The sequence below is a fragment of the Spea bombifrons genome, chromosome 1 (genome assembly GCF_027358695.1).
Source record: "Spea bombifrons isolate aSpeBom1 chromosome 1, aSpeBom1.2.pri, whole genome shotgun sequence".
In the NCBI taxonomy this organism is placed as follows: Eukaryota; Metazoa; Chordata; class Amphibia; order Anura; family Pelobatidae; genus Spea; species Spea bombifrons.
The window spans coordinates 159,997,351-160,016,974 of NC_071087.1; the positions used below are offsets into that span (position 1 = coordinate 159,997,351).

The 19,624-nt window shown below is 42.4% G+C and overlaps 1 protein-coding gene across 1 annotated transcript in view; it reads left to right on the forward strand.

Annotated features, from left to right (window-relative positions):
- Positions 1-7,628: 7,628 nt before the first annotated feature.
- LOXHD1 (lipoxygenase homology PLAT domains 1) overlaps positions 7,629-19,624 on the forward strand; it is a 62,642-nt gene continuing 50,646 nt past the window's right edge. Inside the window, exons 1-6 of the mRNA XM_053454668.1 lie at positions 7,629-7,773; positions 8,361-8,516; positions 8,938-9,089; positions 9,971-10,096; positions 10,632-10,805; positions 12,077-12,275. Coding sequence (XP_053310643.1) covers positions 7,629-7,773; positions 8,361-8,516; positions 8,938-9,089; positions 9,971-10,096; positions 10,632-10,805; positions 12,077-12,275 — 952 coding nt within the window. The remainder of the gene's footprint in view (positions 7,774-8,360; positions 8,517-8,937; positions 9,090-9,970; positions 10,097-10,631; positions 10,806-12,076; positions 12,276-19,624) is intronic.

Below are 19,624 nucleotides of genomic sequence, written 5' to 3' on the forward strand. Positions count from 1 at the left end.
ATATCATGCAATCATGTGACTATATACTGTATATATATATCGCATCCATCTGTCAGAAACACATATAGCTCCATACAGCAAAAGGCTGAGCTCGGTGTATATTTTAATGTTTATTTTTGTATTTTTATTTTTTACCATTTAGGCTGAAATAGGATAAATCTGCTGCTAGATTGTAAGCTCTTGTGGGCAGGAGCCATCATGTTGTTCCTGTTTGTCCAAATTTTGTAATGTCACCTGTCGTTACATGTTGTGTCTGTCTGCCGTTGTATAATTTGTTGGGGCTTTCAAAATAAAATAGTAATCATTTATTCTGCCTCCCCGGGATGTCTTCTTAATGACTTCGACTGAAATGGTTAATAGGTGGCTCGTCAACTTTCAGAGCCGCTAAATGTGTGATATGTTCCCAAAGTTAATAGAGACTTTTCTTGTACTTTCTGTGAAATTTAATGTAATGATGTGGTATGGATGACATGTAAGGAGGTTTTACTTTACTGAGAGGGTGGTAGATAAATGGAACAGCCTCCCATCACAGGTGGTAGAAGGTAATACAGTGAGAGGATTTAAACATGCATGGGATAGACATACGGCTCCTGAATCTAAGACAAGATCAATAGCTGATTAAGATCTGAGCCTTACATAGCGAGCCTTATAGCGCCATCATATTCTGTAGCAATGTACAGAGGGTACATCAGGATAAATAGGTAGACCAGACGGGGCAAATGGGGCAAATACTATGCTCTGTGTTCTCGGCAGGCAGGACTGTCTAGCTGTTACCCTCTGTGATCGGCACGCTGGCGATTTTTGTCAGGGACACAAATGCATTTCGCATGTAAAGTGCTGCCCCCTGCAGTGTCTCAGCGGTATCACCAACTCATTCTGTGAGTTTATACCTCTCACATCCTGCAGGGGGCAGCACTTTGCATGTGCCGGTCAGCAATGTGTGAAATGTATGTGTGACCTGGGAAACATGGATGATGACGGTATAAACCCTGGAACCAGCGAGTAATGGTGATGTGGATGCTACTCAGATGGCTGAAATTATAGGAATCATTGAAGAAAACAGTTTACTGCGACAACCCCCCCGCCGACTCCTTACCATACTGCCAGTGGGGAACAATAGAATGGCTCAGTCTTAGTCATCCAGTCAGACACTATGACCAATGAGTGTCTACGGAGCGTTGCCATAAAGCATCAGCTCAGTGTGGTGTTTGAGCCGGGAAAGTCACCCAAAATATCACATGACTGACAGCAACGGCGGCTCCAGGTCTGCAGATAAACGGAGTTTATTGGGACAAAATGAGATAAAACCAAGCTTTTGCCAATGTCAGCTGACATTACTCTATTAGCGCTGGGGGGTTATATTACTGTATACAGCGCTGGGGGTTATATTACTGTATACAGCGCTGGGGGGTTATATTACTGTATACAGCGCAGGGGGCTATTTCTGTATACAGCGCAGGGGGCTATTTCTGTATACAGCACTGGGAGGTATATTACTGTATACAGCGCTGGGGGTTATATTACTGTATACAGCGCTGTGGGGTTATATTACTGTATACAGCGCGGGGGGGTTATATTACTGTATACAGCGCTGGGGGTTATATTACTGTATACAGCGCTGGAGGTTATATTACTGTATACAGCGCTGGGGTTATATTACTGTATACAGCGCTGGAGGTTATATTACTGTATACAGCGCAGGGGGCTATTTCTGTATACAGCGCAGGGGGCTATTTCTGTATACAGCACTGGGAGGTATATTACTGTATACAGCGCTGGGGGTTATATTACTGTATACAGCGCTGTGGGGTTATATTACTGTATACAGCGCGGGGGGGTTATATTACTGTATACAGCGCTGGGGGTTATATTACTGTATACAGCGCTGGAGGTTATATTACTGTATACAGCGCTGGGGTTATATTACTGTATACAGCGCTGGAGGTTATATTACTGTATACAGCGCTGGGGGTTATATTACTGTATACAGCGCTGGGTTATATTACTGTATACAGCGCTGGGGTTATATTACTGTATACAGCGCTGGAGGTTATATTACTGTATACAGCGCTGGGGGTTATATTACTGTATACAGCGCTGGGTTATATTACTGTATACAGCGCTGGGGGGGTTATATTACTGTATACAGCGCTGGGGGGTTATATTACTGTATACAGCACTGGGGGGGTTATATTACTGTATACAGCGCTGGGGGGTTATATTACTGTATACAGCGCTGGGGGGTTATAATACTGTATACAGCGCTGGGGGTTATATTACTGTATACAGCGCTGGGGGTTATATTACTGTATACAGCGCTGGGGGGTTATATTACTGTATACAGCGTTGGGGGTTATATTACTGTATACAGCGCTGGGGGTTATATTACTGTATACAGCGCTGGGGGTTATATTACTGTATACAGCACTGGGGGTTATGCTCAAGGACAGCAATATTTTTATCATGGGACTTCCTATTTAAATACTTGGCGTATGATAGAAATCGATGTCACATTTATGTATCCACCTTCTATAATTGTATGAAAAATGTTTTGGGGCGTTCTGCTTCTTCTGCCTAATGGTCTTATTTCTATCTATAATATTATCTATAATGTCTCGATAGGCGTTATAATAAGTGATGTCATGATAATGTACTCATAGCTTTTAGCACAAACTATATGTGCTTGTGCTGCCTGATTGTCAACAACCATCTTCATCCATACAAATCCCATAAATACAACTTTATATTATTAATTCAAATGATTATTAATATTACTATTATTAATTTGAATGGCTGCCCTTAGGCAGGGGAAATAGGGATCCCCCACTTGATCATAAGGATTGTGTGTGTGTGTTGTATGTGTGTGTGTTGTGTGTGTTGTGTGTGTGTTGTATGTGTTGTGATTGTAGAATTCTTCTTCTTATCTCTGGTAATGGAGATGGGAATCATAGACCCTGCATTCCAGAACCGGTTCCTGCCTCTGTTACTTTGTTTCCATCTAATAAAATATTATTATTGATTGGTATTATTTATTATTATTATTGGTTCTCTCTAAGTACTTTGGTGTGCAAGACAACTCCAATCACGCTAAGCCACATGCAGTTGCTCCTAGTGACTGCCTCTTCCTGCCCCCCCCCTCACACACCTACCCCCCCCCCCCCCCTCACACACCTACCCCCGCCTGGGGCTGTTTGCAGCAACCACTGAAGCGTCCTTAGCAACAGCCCGGCTCTCAGGAGATGTCCTCCCCGCTCAGCAAGTGACACCCAGGGGACTCCAGCACCCACTGATCCTCCAGATACCACCCGATCCTTCTGCCAGATCCAGGGATCCACTGACACCTCCTGCTCTGTTACCCACCTGAGATCATACATTTGGTTTTGGATCTGTAGGAGGTATTTGAACCCCTCCCCCTTCTTGCCGAGAGGAAGATCACTGGCTGTACTACACAACACACTGGCTTTATTTCTCCAGGGATATCCTGTCTTAAAGAGATACTCGGCATGCATCTATAATCCAAGTGTATACCCCCCCCGGATCTTACAAGAAGAAGAAGTGCCATACAGCAGACCACTGGATACAGGTACCTCTCAGAAACAGACCTCACACCTACAGTACATGCATCACAGCATGCAGCAGCTAATGGGTTAATACACACACACACACACACACACACACATATTTATGAGCCTCACACCTACAGTACATGCATCACAGCATGCAGCAGCTAATGGGTTAATATATATATATATATATATATATATATATATATATATATATGTGAGCCTCACACCTACAGTACATGCATCACAGCATGCAGCAGCAGCTAATGGGTTAATAATTATATTTATATATATTATAATATATATATATGAGCCTCACACCTACAGTACATGCATCACAGAATGCAGCAGCAGCTAATGGGTTAATGAGGCAATATTTAAGTGAGCCTCACCCCTGCAGTATGGGCATCTCAGTATGCAGCAGCAGCTAATGGGTTAATGATACATTGGTAATGCAATAATTCAACCACCCCAGGTATGGGGCATAAATATCAACTGGTTTCCACTTTAACCCTTTGCCTGCCAGGGGGGTTACATGGATTCCGTGCCTGAATCGATACAATAACGTATAATGACAGCAGCAGCACCTGCATTATTTGTTTAGGTAATAACGCAAAGACCTGAGCTGCTGCACAACTTCTTCAGAAACTCGGCTGTCAATCACCAGCGCACAAAAGACTTAAATAAAAATAGCAGGCCCCGGGTTCCCCTCCTGATGTAGGAGACGGCGTTAAAGTGACTCAATATTTACTGAAATCAGGACTTTCTCTTTATTAACATCACTATGGTAACACTTTGATTAACCTTTAAAGGTGCGGATTTAATTAGACAAAACCTTAAAATAAACCTTAGCAGATCTATCGTTTTATTCCGTCCTCTAAGAGTTTAATTACAGGCCCCATTTTTTTTCTAGCTTCTATGTTGACAAACCAATCAGGTGCCTGCTTTTGTATCACATGACAATTAAGTGTCCCTGTCAAAAATGATGTCTGTTTTAACGATTAAAGAGTTATTTCTGGAGTTCTGCTCGATCGGTGTGTACGATACTAGCCAACAGTCTTGATTAAATCAGGACACACTTGATGCCACATAGGGCAAAATCTAGTTTTGCATTAAAATGGCCTTGCAGGACCAGGGTATTATGTGGGCAGAAGTCACAACCCGCTTACATAATGTTGGTAGAACATGACATCACATGCTATCAAATGCCATCAAATGTCAAGGGAAGCAGTGACATCATACAGGTATCCTTATAGAAAATTTCTAGCTAGACTTCTGTGAATATTCCCACATTCCCTCGTTCTTTTTGGGCAAATATTCGTGTACGTTCTTCGTTTTTGTTTTGCAGCGGTTAATACGGGGTTAACGCGGTAACGGTTAGCAGCGGCTTTGGCACCAGAATTTTAAAGGAGCAGCTGCTCTTCATTGGTTAATGCCAGAAGAGCCCCCTTGCCGGCGACCAATAGAGTCGCTCTTACGGACCTTACGGATTCCCGTTAACCCCTGCTATACTGCGAAGACTTAAAGTAGATTAGAGGCAGTGACTTGTATGGGGGAGGGGCAGGGAGATTAGCTAGGAGGTATTTACGAACGCGAAGGAATGAAGATTCTTTATCTTTGTGTATAACGTATAAGGTAGACGTTACCTATTGAACAAGTTGATGATCTTAATGGTGGACTTTTGCCTTCATGACTCCAATACGCAGATTTACCCCTGGATCAACCCCTATTCATTAAAAACAGTGTGCCTGTGAGTGTGTGTGGGAACTCTCTGGGTTTCCCCCGGAGTCTCCGAGTGAGGCGCCACTTCTCCGGGTCTCTGGGTAGCTACAGAAAATCTCCGGGTCTCGGAAATGGCATTTAGGCAACCCCCCCCCCCCCCGCTTATTTCTCTATGCGTTTAGGGCTAGTCCCACCTGCAACATCATTGGCCACACCCACTTCTGGCAACGGACCCACCCACCGACGGCAAAGATCTGCCCATTGATGTCAATGGAGCAGTCCATCCGCATCCCAAAGAGGGAGGTTGGAGATGAGAAACTGGGCAAATGTCAGGTGTGCCGATTCCAAATGGTGCCAGTCACCTACCATTCTCTCGTGCGACAGATCCAGTCCTTTAATGTTCAGCGTAGGCTGCGCACATCGCTAGCGTGTAAGCGTATGTCACGTGTATCCAACAGTCATTGGCCAACCTCCTTAAAGTGCCAGGGCCAAATTTAATCGGAGGCTCTTTCTCCCAAGGTAAAAATGCCAGTTTGGCCAAACGCCATTCATTCATTTCATTCCTTCCATCGATTTATTATCCCCATTTATTCTCCAATTCCTTCGCTTTTTCTTAGGCCTTGGGTCGCTTTATGTCAGCCTGCCACATTTAACCTAACTTCGATAATTAATAGTGAACTTTTGCATACGTTTTTCCCCCCTAAAATAACCGCCCAATAAAAATAACATAAATTAACATAAAAATAAATAAACGAGACCTTGTTAGCTGGCCATATAATTGTGTCTGGCAGGAAGGGGTTAATCATAGTTCTGCATTGCACGACAGTCTCCGGAGGTCATGATTAAAAGCTATTGTTTGCTTATTTTGCTCTCGGGGGGGGGGGGGGGGGAGCAGTCCCTCTAAGGACCAGCGCGGGATGACGGAGCTGCGGGTTGAGCGCACCCTGCGACGTGAAGCCAGGCGCCGACTCCGGAGCTTTCCGCGTTTCCAGTGCCTCAAAACTACCTTTAACCGTCTCATCACTGGGTGAGGGCTTTACTAGAACGGGTCAAATACACACCTCTTAGAACCCTACATTCTAAGGGTCTGACAAACCTAGAACAGACGGACTGAGACGAGTCGATACTTTAGGTAACGAGCGCCTGGCTCGCACGCTTAGTAGATGGATCCCTGTCTCGAATAATGAATTTCAGTAGGAAGCGCTTAGAAACCGCACGTCAAACATCTACGAGGTATCACTAGCGGAATGTCTTAGCTGTTGACGAAGGCAACAAAGCCTCGGCTTTATCAGAGTTGGCGTTCAAACGTCGAGACCGTGTGCTGAGCAAACACCCATGACTGGACACGTGTAGCTATAGCAATCATAGAGTCATTTGCTATGTTTATAGCTCCTGGTGGCCCGTTTGTAATGTTGGGGCCTCTCTGATTGAGCGTGGTAAAGAGTCCCAGAACGCGGGGGCAACGCGGCTGAAGGTCCTGGAACCTGACTTCATTCTAGGCTCCGATGGGCGAGATCTCCGTTGGTTGACCAAAGAGAGATAGAACATAGGGTGTGAGGAGCTCTTTCAGGTACTGTGGGCTTCGGTTGTTTGAGGCTTTGAAGGTCGGCGGGCCGGTTTTCAAGTATGGACGCCATTTATCGGAAGCCAATGTGGAGAACGGGTGTTATGCGACATGATTGGTCGATGGGCTGCGGGCGATGGAGGACACGAATGCTTGGACTACTGTTGGCAGATCATCCGGTGGAATTAGGTGTCGTGTCCTCGATATGTTTCTCAGATGAGAGAAGGCAGATTTTATTAGGGAAGAGATCTGCTGTTTATATGAGAGACCCGAATCAATCAGAACTCCGGGATTCCGTAGCTTTGTTAAACTTTGTTGTTGAGAAGAACCTTCAAGTTCCGGGCCAGTTGGGTGATCGTGAGATATTCTCGGTGCCCGTGGCCCCCTCCTTGAGATCTGCTAGATCGTATTAATGGGGCATGTCGGGTCTAAATTGCGAATTCTCTGCTTTTCTCCATATTTTTATCTTTTCTCCGTTTGTTTTCTCTATTCTCCACTTTTAATGATCTTTCAATACACGTTTTAAGCCAAAATGATGAAAGACGGGATTTTACTTGATTAAAGAATCATTTCTGGGAAGGGTTCGAGCATTCAACGGTACAAGAAATTCTGCATTTAATTCAGAAAAAAAGTGTTAAAATGAACCCATGATTAAATAATAAAAGCAAATAATGTTTTAAAAAATTACTTCTTTGTTCAGTTTTTAATCCTAAAAAATGCGATAAAACTAACTACAAAATGTGTTTGATTTATTTCAGGAAGACGCGATTTGAGAGAAAATGCCTACACAGATCCAGTATTATAACTCGTCGCCTTCAGTGACCGGCATCCTGCAGCCTCCGACAGCACCGGGTCCGTGTGGCCAGATCAGGCCAAGAGATGTTTATCCAATGGCGACAGTGCCACGGATCCGACCTGCCACCGGTAAGACGAGCAATGCATGGACTACTAGAGTGGGATGACAAGAGGGATTGTTAAAAGCATTTCATGTTCAAGTCATAGCTGCCTCTTAGATGTGATATAAGTTAACTGAGTGGGTGGTAGATAAGTGGAAGAGCCTTTTGTCAGAAGTGGGAGGAAACCTGGTTTTAACTCATTTTGCTCCAATAAACTCCCTTTATCTGCAGACCTGGAGGCGCCGTTGCTGTCATGTGATATTTTGGGTGACTTTCCCTGTTCAAACACCACACTGAGCTAATGCTTTATGGCAATGCTAATGAAGTCCTTCCTCCATAGACTTTCATTAGTCAGAGAGTCCGGCTGGATGATTAAGACTGAGCCATTCCATAGTTTCCCACAGGCAGTATGATAAGGAGTCGGGGTGTTTAGTAGATTGGGGTCAGATAACGGCTGATATGCAGCTGCCTGAAAACATTATATTATGGGGCAAAAACTGGGGTAAAAAAGGAAAACAGTTCGATGTTTTTGAAAAAGTATTTTTAATTTGATTCTAGCGATAGAAACATTTGATAGGGGGTTCTACCTGAAAGCTTCGCCCCTTGTGCTTACAGGATTTCAGTTCAGAGACGTATCTCCACCACGCGGGAAGCCAACCTGGAACGATTCCCGCAAGTCGGAAGCTCGGAACAATTCCCTGCGCAGATACAAAGTCAGCCTGAACCACAGACCGGTGGAATCTGTCCTGAGCAAAAGAGCGCCGTTTGCATGTAAGAGAATAAATCCCTCTGCAGACTTTCTTTCCTCTCATTCATCGTCGTAGAAAATGATGTGAATGATTAGCACGGGTTATCGGTTTATTATGAATTATATTACATGGTCGTATCTATAGTCGTATCTTTTGTTTGTTGGGTTCTCTGTTTTTTAGGTTCTTTCAATAAAAGTGAACTTTTATTCTTCAGATATCAGAAAAGAAATCTTTGATTATGGCCCCTTTACGTAGCCAATCATCTCCAGCCCTCCAGATAGTAGGAATGGAGTTTCTAATGGGGAATTTAGTTACAAAAGTGTTAAATTCAGCAATAATGGATACAATATATATATATATTTTCATTTAAATGATCCTGAAAGGTGACGAGCATGATAATCGTCGCTCGGAATCCGTCTTATTGTTGTGGCTTCTCCTTTTAGCCCGCACTTTCAGTGCCAGTTCGGGGGGCCATCGCTATAGGAACGGACACACGGACACCCTCTCGTTTTATAACCCGATGAATGATCCCCACCTGTACGACTACTACGCCAAGAAATTCGGATTAGAGGTCAACCCGCGGCCCCCCACGGCGGTAAGAGCTGCATCTTCTTGGTCGCAAAGGCAAATTATTTACGAGGCGAGGCTGCAGTCCAGATGGAACTTATTACTCTTTTTCCCTTAAAATTTCTATTTTTCCTCTTTTACTTTAAATGTCTTCTTTCCTCTTTCTTTTTTTACTTATATTGTCTTCTTTCCTCTTTCTTTTTTTACTTATATTGTCTTCTTTCCTCTTTCTTTTTAATTAAAATGTCTTCTTTCCTTTTCCTTTTTTACTTTAAATGTCTTCTTTCCTCTTTCTTTTTTACTTAGAATGTCTTCTTTCCTCTTTCTTGATTACGGTACTTTAAATGTCTTCCCTCTTTTTTTACTTTAAAATGTCTTCTTTCCTCTTTTTTTTTTTTTAACTTATAATGTCTTCTTTCCTCTTTCTTTTTTTTTTTTTTTTAACTTATAATGTCTTGTTTCCTCTTTCTTTTTAATTAAAATGCCTTTCCTTTTTTACTTTAAATGTCTTCTTTCTTCTTTCCTTTTTTTTTACTTAAAATGTCTTCTTTGCTCTTTTTTATATGAGGCTGTCAGGGTATCTTAGATGCAAAAAACCCAACGCATACATGTTTTAAAAAGAACTACCATACCTGTAAATACTTGAAAATGCATTCTTTAAACCCTTAAAACTGAGCACTTACCTTCCACGCTTCCACTGTGGTCCAACGATTCATGCCACTGATTGGCTGCCTTAGAGCAATACTGGTGGTCCAGAAACATTGGAGCGGATGCTATGGCGATTGCACCACTTTGCTCCAGCTGTTTATACGCACAATCTTTTTTAACCAATAGAAAATGCCGGTTGCATAAAATAACAGCCAATAAATTTTGGTATTACTGTCAGTAGCGTTCTTTCTCTCCTCGTAGAAGCGTTCGCAGAGCGCCCCAACCAACCGGACCGGCCTTCGCCCGGCGTCTGCGGCTGCCAAGAAAGTACTTTACAAAGTAGTGGTGAAAACCGGAGAGAAGAAGCGCGCGGGAACTGATGCGCGGGTAAGGATTCCGACCCAACGAGCTGGGGAGGGCTTTTTACGTAGGCAACCGATAATACAGAGAATGATAACATAATAATAGAGTAATACACAAAGTTCCAAACGTTCTACACACACCGGAACATTCCGCGTCCGCGTATCAAGTACTCGCAGGCAGACTTGTCTTATTATTTCATTTACATAATAACGTACGTGGCCAATAAAAAACAAAAGACACTTTTAGGGGGTGTGGTTAGAGGTGTGGCTGGAGGTGGGGCTTTTGATGAAGGATTTTACATGACTCTGTCACGTATTGATAGCTGAGCGAGGTGTTTAGGAGAAGAATTATGGATTTTATTTATTATTATTTATTATTTTTTTACACATTATCGGGGTTGTTTTAGGGTTGTAGAGCCCTGCGATACCCTCATACTCAGAGGGGCATCAGGGGAGGAGAAAAGGGAAAGAGGGAGGTATGGGGACTGTGGAGGTATGGGGGATAACATATAATTTTTTATGATAGAATATTGATTTTATTGGATTTTATGTCCTTCTAGGTCTTCATACAGATGAAAGGAACCAAAGGAAAAATTAATAAGACCCATCTATATAAAGATCCCAAATCTGGCACATTGGACAAGAATTCCACGTTTACGTTCAGTAAAGGATCCACCCACGCTTTCAAAGTGTACGGCCCGGAGATCGGCGACGTCAGGAACATCACGCTAGAAGTAAGAAATCGCTTTCAAAATGTCTAATTCTTCCGGCCACGTCTCGCAGGAATGACGCGTAAGGGCCATTGGCCAATCCCGGAGCAGGAAATGAGATCACATGGTACCAGAGACGAGCCTATCCTGCTGAGTTCCTACTGCATTGATATGACAAAAATATTACTTTTGTTGGTATTTTACGGAAAATCTGAATTATTCGCGGTTTGAGTTAAAGGAACAGTCTAGTCTCCATCTGATATTTCAGGGCCGTCTTTAATATTGATTGGACTCTGACCAAGCATTTGCTTGGGCTCCACCCCCTAGAGTGACGGCCCCCACGGTTCCTGCGGGCTCTAGGGGCAGTGACTATGGGCCCCCGGGAATGGGCCCCTTTTGCCCCCCCCCGTTAAAGACGTCCCTGATTTAAGTCCTCCCTTGGCCGTCTCTACTAAAACCGGGAAAACTTTTTTCCACTCCCACTGAAGTCACTGAAGCAGCAGCCAATCATATGTATGCTGGCAAGAGCTCAGTTTCCAGACAGCACGCTGTTCATGTGATTAAGCTGTTACTACTCTAACTGACTGGTGTTGAAGCAGGAAGCGTACCGTAGTATGCTGTCTCCAACCGTAGAGGCAGCAGGGGGAGGGGCTAAACGAGACAGAAAAACTTTAATAACCAAAGAATTCCTGTGTCGATTTACATGCAGTAAAAGACATTATAGCCCGTGAAAAATGGACTCCAATATGCCTTTAAACGTGGCCCTTTAAATGTTTTGCTGATATGGAGACACAATCATGCCAGTAAGCAGTCCCAACCAATGAAATAAATTTAGAAAAAGGAGGCAAAAAGCCCTGCCCGTTAAGATAAAAATGACAAATTATGTTCCCCAATAATTTTCTTTATAAAATCTAATATTTTATAAAAAGATAACAAAATAATGTTCTTTTTAAGGCGCTGTTCCACCTGCTCTGATTACACTGGTCTTAGTATCCTAGAACTCCTTTCTCAATTTTCCTTGTTACTGTCAAAATTTCCCTTATTCATCATTTTTGCAGGGAACAAATAATGGTCATGTGACACAAAAAACAAGCACTGATAGGTTGTTGCCAAAGAAACCGAAAAAGCTTCTTATAGTTTCCCGTCTTTGTTTTATGTGATTAAACCTTCATTTGCGTAACATTGCAGAGAGCACAATTAATGTTTTTTTTTGTATGAGTGGAACAGCATCTTTACAGATGAATGAAATGATTTCTCTGCTCGCTGATTATATTAGTGTTTTTTTGGTTTTATAGCACGATGGGTTGGAGGAACGGCAGGCGTGGTACGTGGAAGAGATTTATGTAACTAACGTGAAGCGGGATAAGACGTGGCACTTCCCGTGCCGGAGGTGGTTCTCTTTGTACCACACAGACTGCCAGATCAGCCGGACGTTAACGCCGGGCAGTAAAAGTGGCCACAACCAGCTGGATGGAAAAAAGGGGGACCACACCGGTAAGGTTCTATGTACAATGACCCTACGACGAATGGATATTAAAGTACTTTGTAAGAACATGTGCTAAAAGCTACAAAAATTTGAATAAACGACTTACCTTTAGGAGAAGCTCCAGCTCCAGAGCTGCAGTGCACCGCCTCCTCCATGGCACTGAAGTAGCCAATAAGGAGCAGCAAAGCGCTTCCACTGAGATCATTGCTTTAGCTTTAGCTGCCTCCTCCATGATATTGCATTTTGTGTGATTGATTGGCGGCTCAGGCAGCCAATCAGTGTCAAGAAAGTGCTCCAATTGGATTCAAAGGAAGCGCTTTCCGTGCATGCTGAACACTAGCCCAGGGAAAGGGAAAAGGGAAATTTTTTATATATTACGGTATATTATTTTTATATATGCTATTATGGGCATTAAAGTGCTTCTGATGGCTTTAATGCTCCTTTAATTTAGCTTTATATCAGGAAAATAACTCTTCTTGGATCCAAAATCACAAATAATTTTAGACCCGCATAATATCACTTTTTATTCATTTTGATAAATGTTACCAGGTTTATTCCTTCTTTCTAATGGCCTTTTGTGTTTCTAAGTTAAATGATGCGCTGACAGCGCCACCGTGTGGTCACCGAGGAAATTACACTTATTGTGACATTGGTGACAAAAGGTTCAAAGGGCACCTGCCATCACGTGATGATAACTTTATACCTATACATTACAAGCAAATGTATGGGAGAAATTAAAACCCACCTTAATGTTTCCAACTGTAATCTCTATGCCAGACCAGAGAAATAAACATTCTAATATTCAGGTATATGTATGGATAAGATATATATATATATATATATATATATATATATACACCTTATAGTATGTAAATACTACAGGAACAGCTGTATTAACCTCCTGCTCCCAATATCTGCATGGTTATTCCTCCCCAGTAAATTCTTTTTTTTACTGGTTCAGGAGAGATGAGGGAAAAGCAAATGATTCGATAACAAAGAGTATGTCATAATTATACATAGCCATGGCATGAATCAATTAGTCCATATAGTCTGTCCTTTTTGAATCGCATTTTACTCATGAATTCTTTAGGGGGGCATACCTCCCAACTGTCCCGATTTTGTGTGGGACAGTCCCGAGTTTGCCAGTCTATCCCGCTGTCCTGTCGAGCTCGACGGGGGTAGAAGTTGGGAAGTATGAGGAGAACTTTCTGTACATTCCAGTCTTTCTCTTATTCCTTTACTCCGTTTGTTTGCACTACTTCCACTGGGCGTCTGTACCTGGTATCCACCACCCTTTCTGTAAAGTAGAATTTTCTTATATATTTGTATACATTAAGGGTATTTTTGTGCCTCTTGAGAACTATGCACATCATATCTTTGCCAAAATTGTGAAAATAAGTTATTATTTTTTAATATATATATTTTTTTATTTTTTAAGTGCAAACTAATAAATGTTATTATTTATTATTATTTATTATAATGAATGTATCAATAATGATGTTATTATAATAATTATGTTATTATTTATTAATACATTTGAGACGTTAGAAAAGACACGTCTATATCCTTAAAGGGTTAAATCCGTATTGTGTATGTAGCATGACATTATCTTCATGTATGTGCACAGCGTGTAATATGAAGCCAGGAATCCGGCGACACAAAACGAGGGTCGGGTTTCTGAACACAAAAATCCTCAGTGATTGCAGCTTCGTTAGTGATCTCCGCTGGGTAGAAGCGTCATGGAATGCGGCCCACCTAATCTGTTCGTGCTGTAAGACCCCCCAAAGCCTTACTTGGTCCTTGGCCGTCTTTTATGTAAATAAACCTTAACCCACCTGTCCTTTTATTGAAATATCTGATACTCATTATTATCAAACACAGAAACAAGCCTATCAGAGCCTGCTTTTTCGGCACATGACCATTTAAGTGTTCCCCGCAAAAATAGGAATGAACCAGCATTTTAAATGAATAAAGAGTTATTTCTGGGAAAGGGTTTGAGAGTTCAAAAGTATTAGGAGTGATGTTCCTAATGCCGTAATTAGTTACAAAAGTGTTAAATTCTGCAGAGTAAGTGGAACAGCACCCCTAAACTTTCTATTGGAAGGATAACCACTTAATAAACCCCCTCTCTGTAAAAAAAAAAAAAAGTACTTTCTTACTTTTTAAACTCAAAAATCTTCTTCCAGTGACTGTAATGTTTTTTTCCAGCGGAGGGGGGGGCTAAATACAAGCCCTGGCCAAGGGGGGCGGGGCATAGGCAGGATAAGGCGGAGCATGGGTGGGGCTAATATGCCCCGCTCATTCAAATAGGGCTTCATCAGAACGTCAATCAAGGCAGCTGCCGTAGTAGCCTCACCTGCACAGTATTTATTTACTATTCTTTATGTATTATTATTTAGCCACACCCCCCATTTATTTATTATTCCTGCCTGGTTAGCCTTGTGCTGGAATCCAGAACCGCCCTACGGTGTTCTAGCATGATATCTAGGATAGACAGCTGAATTGTTCAAAATGCAGCTTTTTCGACTGATAAAATTTCCAAGAACGGGCAAATGACCCCCTTCTTGCCCCTCCCCCTCTACAGACACCCATGACTATGCCCTTAAGATTTTTAGATAAAGTGCATGACCTTAGGTGGACAAAGGCCTCCTTCGCTTCCGAATCAAGAACCAATATAGTTAAAAATATTTAATTAAAAGAAAAAAATCCACTCATAAACGATGAGCAGAGCGTTGGATTAAAATAAAAAAAGGAAAAAAAAGGAAAAATTGGGAGAAGAATAAAAAAAAATGTGTATTTTAAGAGTCTATTCCATGTGCCGTGAAGCAGTTCGGGGGATCGCTTGTCCACCGAGCCATCGCAAGGTCCTGCTCGGTGAACTGATGGCCGACGGAGTTGAGGAGAATTAAACTTTAGATGAGGAACCCTAGTCGAGACTTTGTACTTTCTCGTCTGCGGAACAAAAGGCGACGTAAACCGAGCCAAGGGAAAGCAAAAAGGGGGTTTGTCTTGGAAATAAAGAAGAGGGAATTCTCGCAATCTCTGGAACGTAACGTAATCCGTCGTCCTTCCCTGGTTCCCCTCACAATCCCCTCCCCGCTCCTCAGACCCCCCGCGTGCCTCATATTTTTTTAAACGACTCATTAAGACTAAGAGGGTTCTCGGGCGACGGGCAAATCCCTTTCCGGCCGACGTTTCTCCTCCTCGGCTTTCTGGAGGACCTGGAGGCATCCAATAACCCTAATGGACTGGGTTTAATCCGATCCGACGCCGTCGGTCATACGCGATTAAAGGAAGGGGATACTTTGTTGCCATCTCTGCAATGTGGCGGAGGAGGCGTTGGCAGAATCGAGATACCGGTAGGAATCCTTTTTTTTTAATTATTATTATTATTATTACATTTTTGGAAGCCTTCGTTCAGAAGCCGAGGGGACTGACGGAAAATAAGGTCCTGGGGTGGGTGGTGAAGGAGATGACACAAGGGGTCTGTTGGAGCAACACATGGGCGAAAGAGGGTGCCCGTGGGTGAAGAAGGCAGCGCCAGGCTCTGCAGGAGGGAAGTTGACGTCTTAGGGGTCTACGCTGGGGAAGCGGGTAGGTAAAGGCTCTGTAGAAGGGGCGGGGGGCACTGGTGTCAGTAAGGTTTGTCTCTATGAGGGGTCCAATCGATGTAAAAACAAATAATCTCTAAAAAAAATCTAATATCTCCAACTCGCCATTTTTTTTTTTATTTTTTTTTTGCAGAATTTCAGTTGTTTTTATTTTTTTTTTAAGTTTAGTGTTTTTTTTTTGCTTTAGATATCAGTGGCTTTAAAAAAGTGCAACGTTTTGATGATCCTCCAGTAACGGTCTCTCTCTCTTTTTGGTTTTGTGTTAACTTTTCAACCCGAAAGAGCTAATATAAGCCCCCAAATCTGACCATTTTCTTTATCGTGGCTTCACACGACCGGTGCGTTTTTTTAAATTGGTGAAAAAAAAGATTTACCCGCAATTCTTTCTGTTTCAGAACGCTTCCATCCCAAATATTACTGTAGTAAAAGTAATATAAATTTGCGACTATAGACTTAAAATAAAGATAAAACTCACAATTATTAATTAATTAATAATTATTAATTCATTGTTAACACTCACATGGAAGCAATTTAAATCCCAGGGTGTAAATAATAATAATAAAAAAAAGAGTTTTAGTAATTAAACCTCAAAATCACTGCACAGAGTACAATTTCATTTAAGGCAGGGATTACTGTCTGTAATGAGCTTCTGCTGTGGCAATGGCGTGCATTAATATTAATGGTCTTCCTGTGATCCCTTGATGTTATCAGTTGTGCGGTGGTTTAGAGGTGGAATCAGCACCCGTTAGGATTAGGGACACGTTCACTAAATGCATTTGAGCAGCGAGCATTCATTTTTTCTGATTTGTTTATTGAGCTTCTGGAAAGGGTTAAATCGTAATGAACAATCACTATTGCAAAATACCAGCAGAAAGACCTGCATTGCAGACCAGTTGCCTTAAAAAAAACCCCACAAACATCTGAACCTTTAATAAAACACAGAATATCTGATTTTTTTACACTGTATTGAGTAAGCGTTTTGGGTGATTGGTTCGCTTTACACATAAAAATGCTTGCATGCCCTGATAATCTTAGTTCTGGTATATATCCCATATTTACTGTCCCAATTGTATACTTTCTTTACTTACGTTCTACCTGTTACAACTCCTGCTAGGGGAATTACAGAACATGCTTTACTGAGAGGGTGGTAGATAAGTGGAACAGCCTCCCAGCAGAAGCAGTAGAGGGTAATACAGTGAGGGTATTAAACATGCATGGGATAGGCATACGGCTCCTGAATCTAAGACGAGACCAACGACCGATTGAGGTTTGAGTCTTTACAGCAGGAGAAGCGGACAGACTAGACGGGGGCCGAATCTGTCCATCAACTTCCGTCCTGTAAGGCAATTACACCTCTCCGTTTAACCTGTGCTGTCACCCAGCTATCAGATTGGCTTCATGTTAATCTCTCACGTTACAAATCCTCTGACCAATCAAATGCCTTCCAGAAGAGAAAGCGTTCTGGTCTCAGCAAGACCGCTGTATATAGATATATACGCTACGTGTAGAGTATGCAGCACGTGGACCCCTCTCCTGATTATTGGGTTTAGGGGTTTCAGCCGTCTCTGTAGACAGACATCGGCCGTAGAACGGGTCGAAGAGCTCAGCGGCATTAAACGTGGCACTGCCATAGGATGCCCCCTTTTTGATAAGCCGGGGCATGACATTTCTGCCCGCAAAGATCTGCCCCGGTTCGCTGTAAGTGCTGTTACTGTGACGTGGAGGCATCAAGGAGCTCCAACAGCTCAGCCATGGAGAGGTAGACCACGCGATCTCCTGCCCTCTCCGCCATCGCTCAATACAGGGAATCTAAGAAAAGAAAGGGTGAGATTTGTTCTTAGCATGGAGGACCCCCCCCTGTCGCTAACATTACGGGTCCCACCAGCGACGTCGAATGGCGTGACCCAGGGCAGATTTGCCCTATTTGTCTTCTTCCCATATAGCTGAGGGCCGCCATATGTCATAGCCCAGGGTTCCATCCATTGAGGACATCAGAGTATGCTATGGACGGTGAGCTGGATAGGCACAGGCCTCCATCGTCCAAATGGGCCGGACTGTCCACCTACGAGGATATATTGTGCCTGATCATCGTGCCTGATCTCTGCGAAACGCGTTAACATTTTTAAATATGGCAGATAAAAGAATGTGCCAATTTCAATGAATTTAAATCTTCTTGCTATTTGTTCTAAAAAAAAAAAGTGGCCTTTTATTGTTTTCTCTATTCCAACAAGTCGCTGTAATATATAAATCTGCCACTAGAGGGAGAACCATGACTACAGGTAAATGAAGCCGAGGCGCACGCTTGTTTTAAGAATGTTTATTTTAACATGTGCTATTAGACCCAGATAATAATAATAATTAATAAAAAATAATTTTAGTGGGGTAAAATAAATATTTTTTTCCAAAAAAAAAAATCCCTTGGACCCCAATGGAAAATATAACTGCTTCCCCTGCTGTAAAGACTCAACTCTTCATCAGTCGTTGGTCTCGTCTTAGATTCAGGAGCCGTATGTCTATCCCATGCGTATTTAATTTCCTTCTCTGTATTAGCTTCTACCACCTCTGCTGGGAGGCTGTTCCACTTACCTACCACCCTGTGAGTAAAGTAAAATCTGCCTGCATTACATCTATAGTGATAACACCGCGTTTTATAGACAACATCTTATGCTTCTAGCTCATCTTCTCCATTTGAATGTGAAAGTGCAGCCTATCGAATCCAAATGACTTTGCAGGGATGCTGCACCTGTCACAGGCAATTACGGAATAATCCGCAGGTATAAATACACTTGACAACGTTAACTAAAAGTTCCCGGCGGTATCTTGGTACTTTTCCCAGGGTTCCTAAATGCATCAATAACCATCTTTTGTTATCTCGCCATCTGCCCTTTAAAAAAACAAAGCACGTGCAAGCATGGCGACCGCAATCTGACGCCATTACCTCTTATTTAACCTAAAGTTTAAGATTCGTGGAGGGGAAAAGCAGTTTTACAAGAATCCGCCTCTATGCGTGTGATTTATTACAGGGAGCGAAAAAATAAAATAATAATAAAAAAATAAAAATAATAATAATAATATAATATAATAATATTAATATATATAAATACAATTAAAATGTCATTGTTATTCTTAAAAACTAAAATGCATAAGTTCATATATATAGTATATGCGTCTTATGAACCTGGGCATGCGCAGTGTGATTGGATGAAATGCCGTCTAGAATAAAAAAAAGTGTCTCTTGCTCTATACTTTGGACCTTATACTTATCTATATGGTCACCACCAGCGAGGACTCCAGCTATACGGCATCTCCACCCGTATATAAAACCGGATTCTGGTTACAAAGTTTAAAAATGGTCCGAATATTCCTGCCGATCTCATCATTCCATCCATTGCCCTTCTCATAAGATCATTTGTCAAACTTTTTAAACTTAACACTGTATGTGTCTCACTAGAGCAGGGGGGTCCGACCTGCGGCCCTCCAGCTGCTGTAGGACTACATCTCCCATAATGCTCTTTCAGCTAAGGGGTTGGCTGAGGAGGATGGGAGGATGTAGTCCCGCAGCAGCTGGAGGGCCGCAGGTTGGACGCCCCTGCCCTAGAGGTATAGAGCGCAAAGGTGTTATTAACAGGTGGAAAAACATGAATCTTGGCATGAAATTCTCCTTCAGGTGACCCCCTGACCCAAGCCGCCCCTTCCCTGAAATAAACTCTTATGAAAAAATGACTGCAGTTTTTCTGAAGTAATAC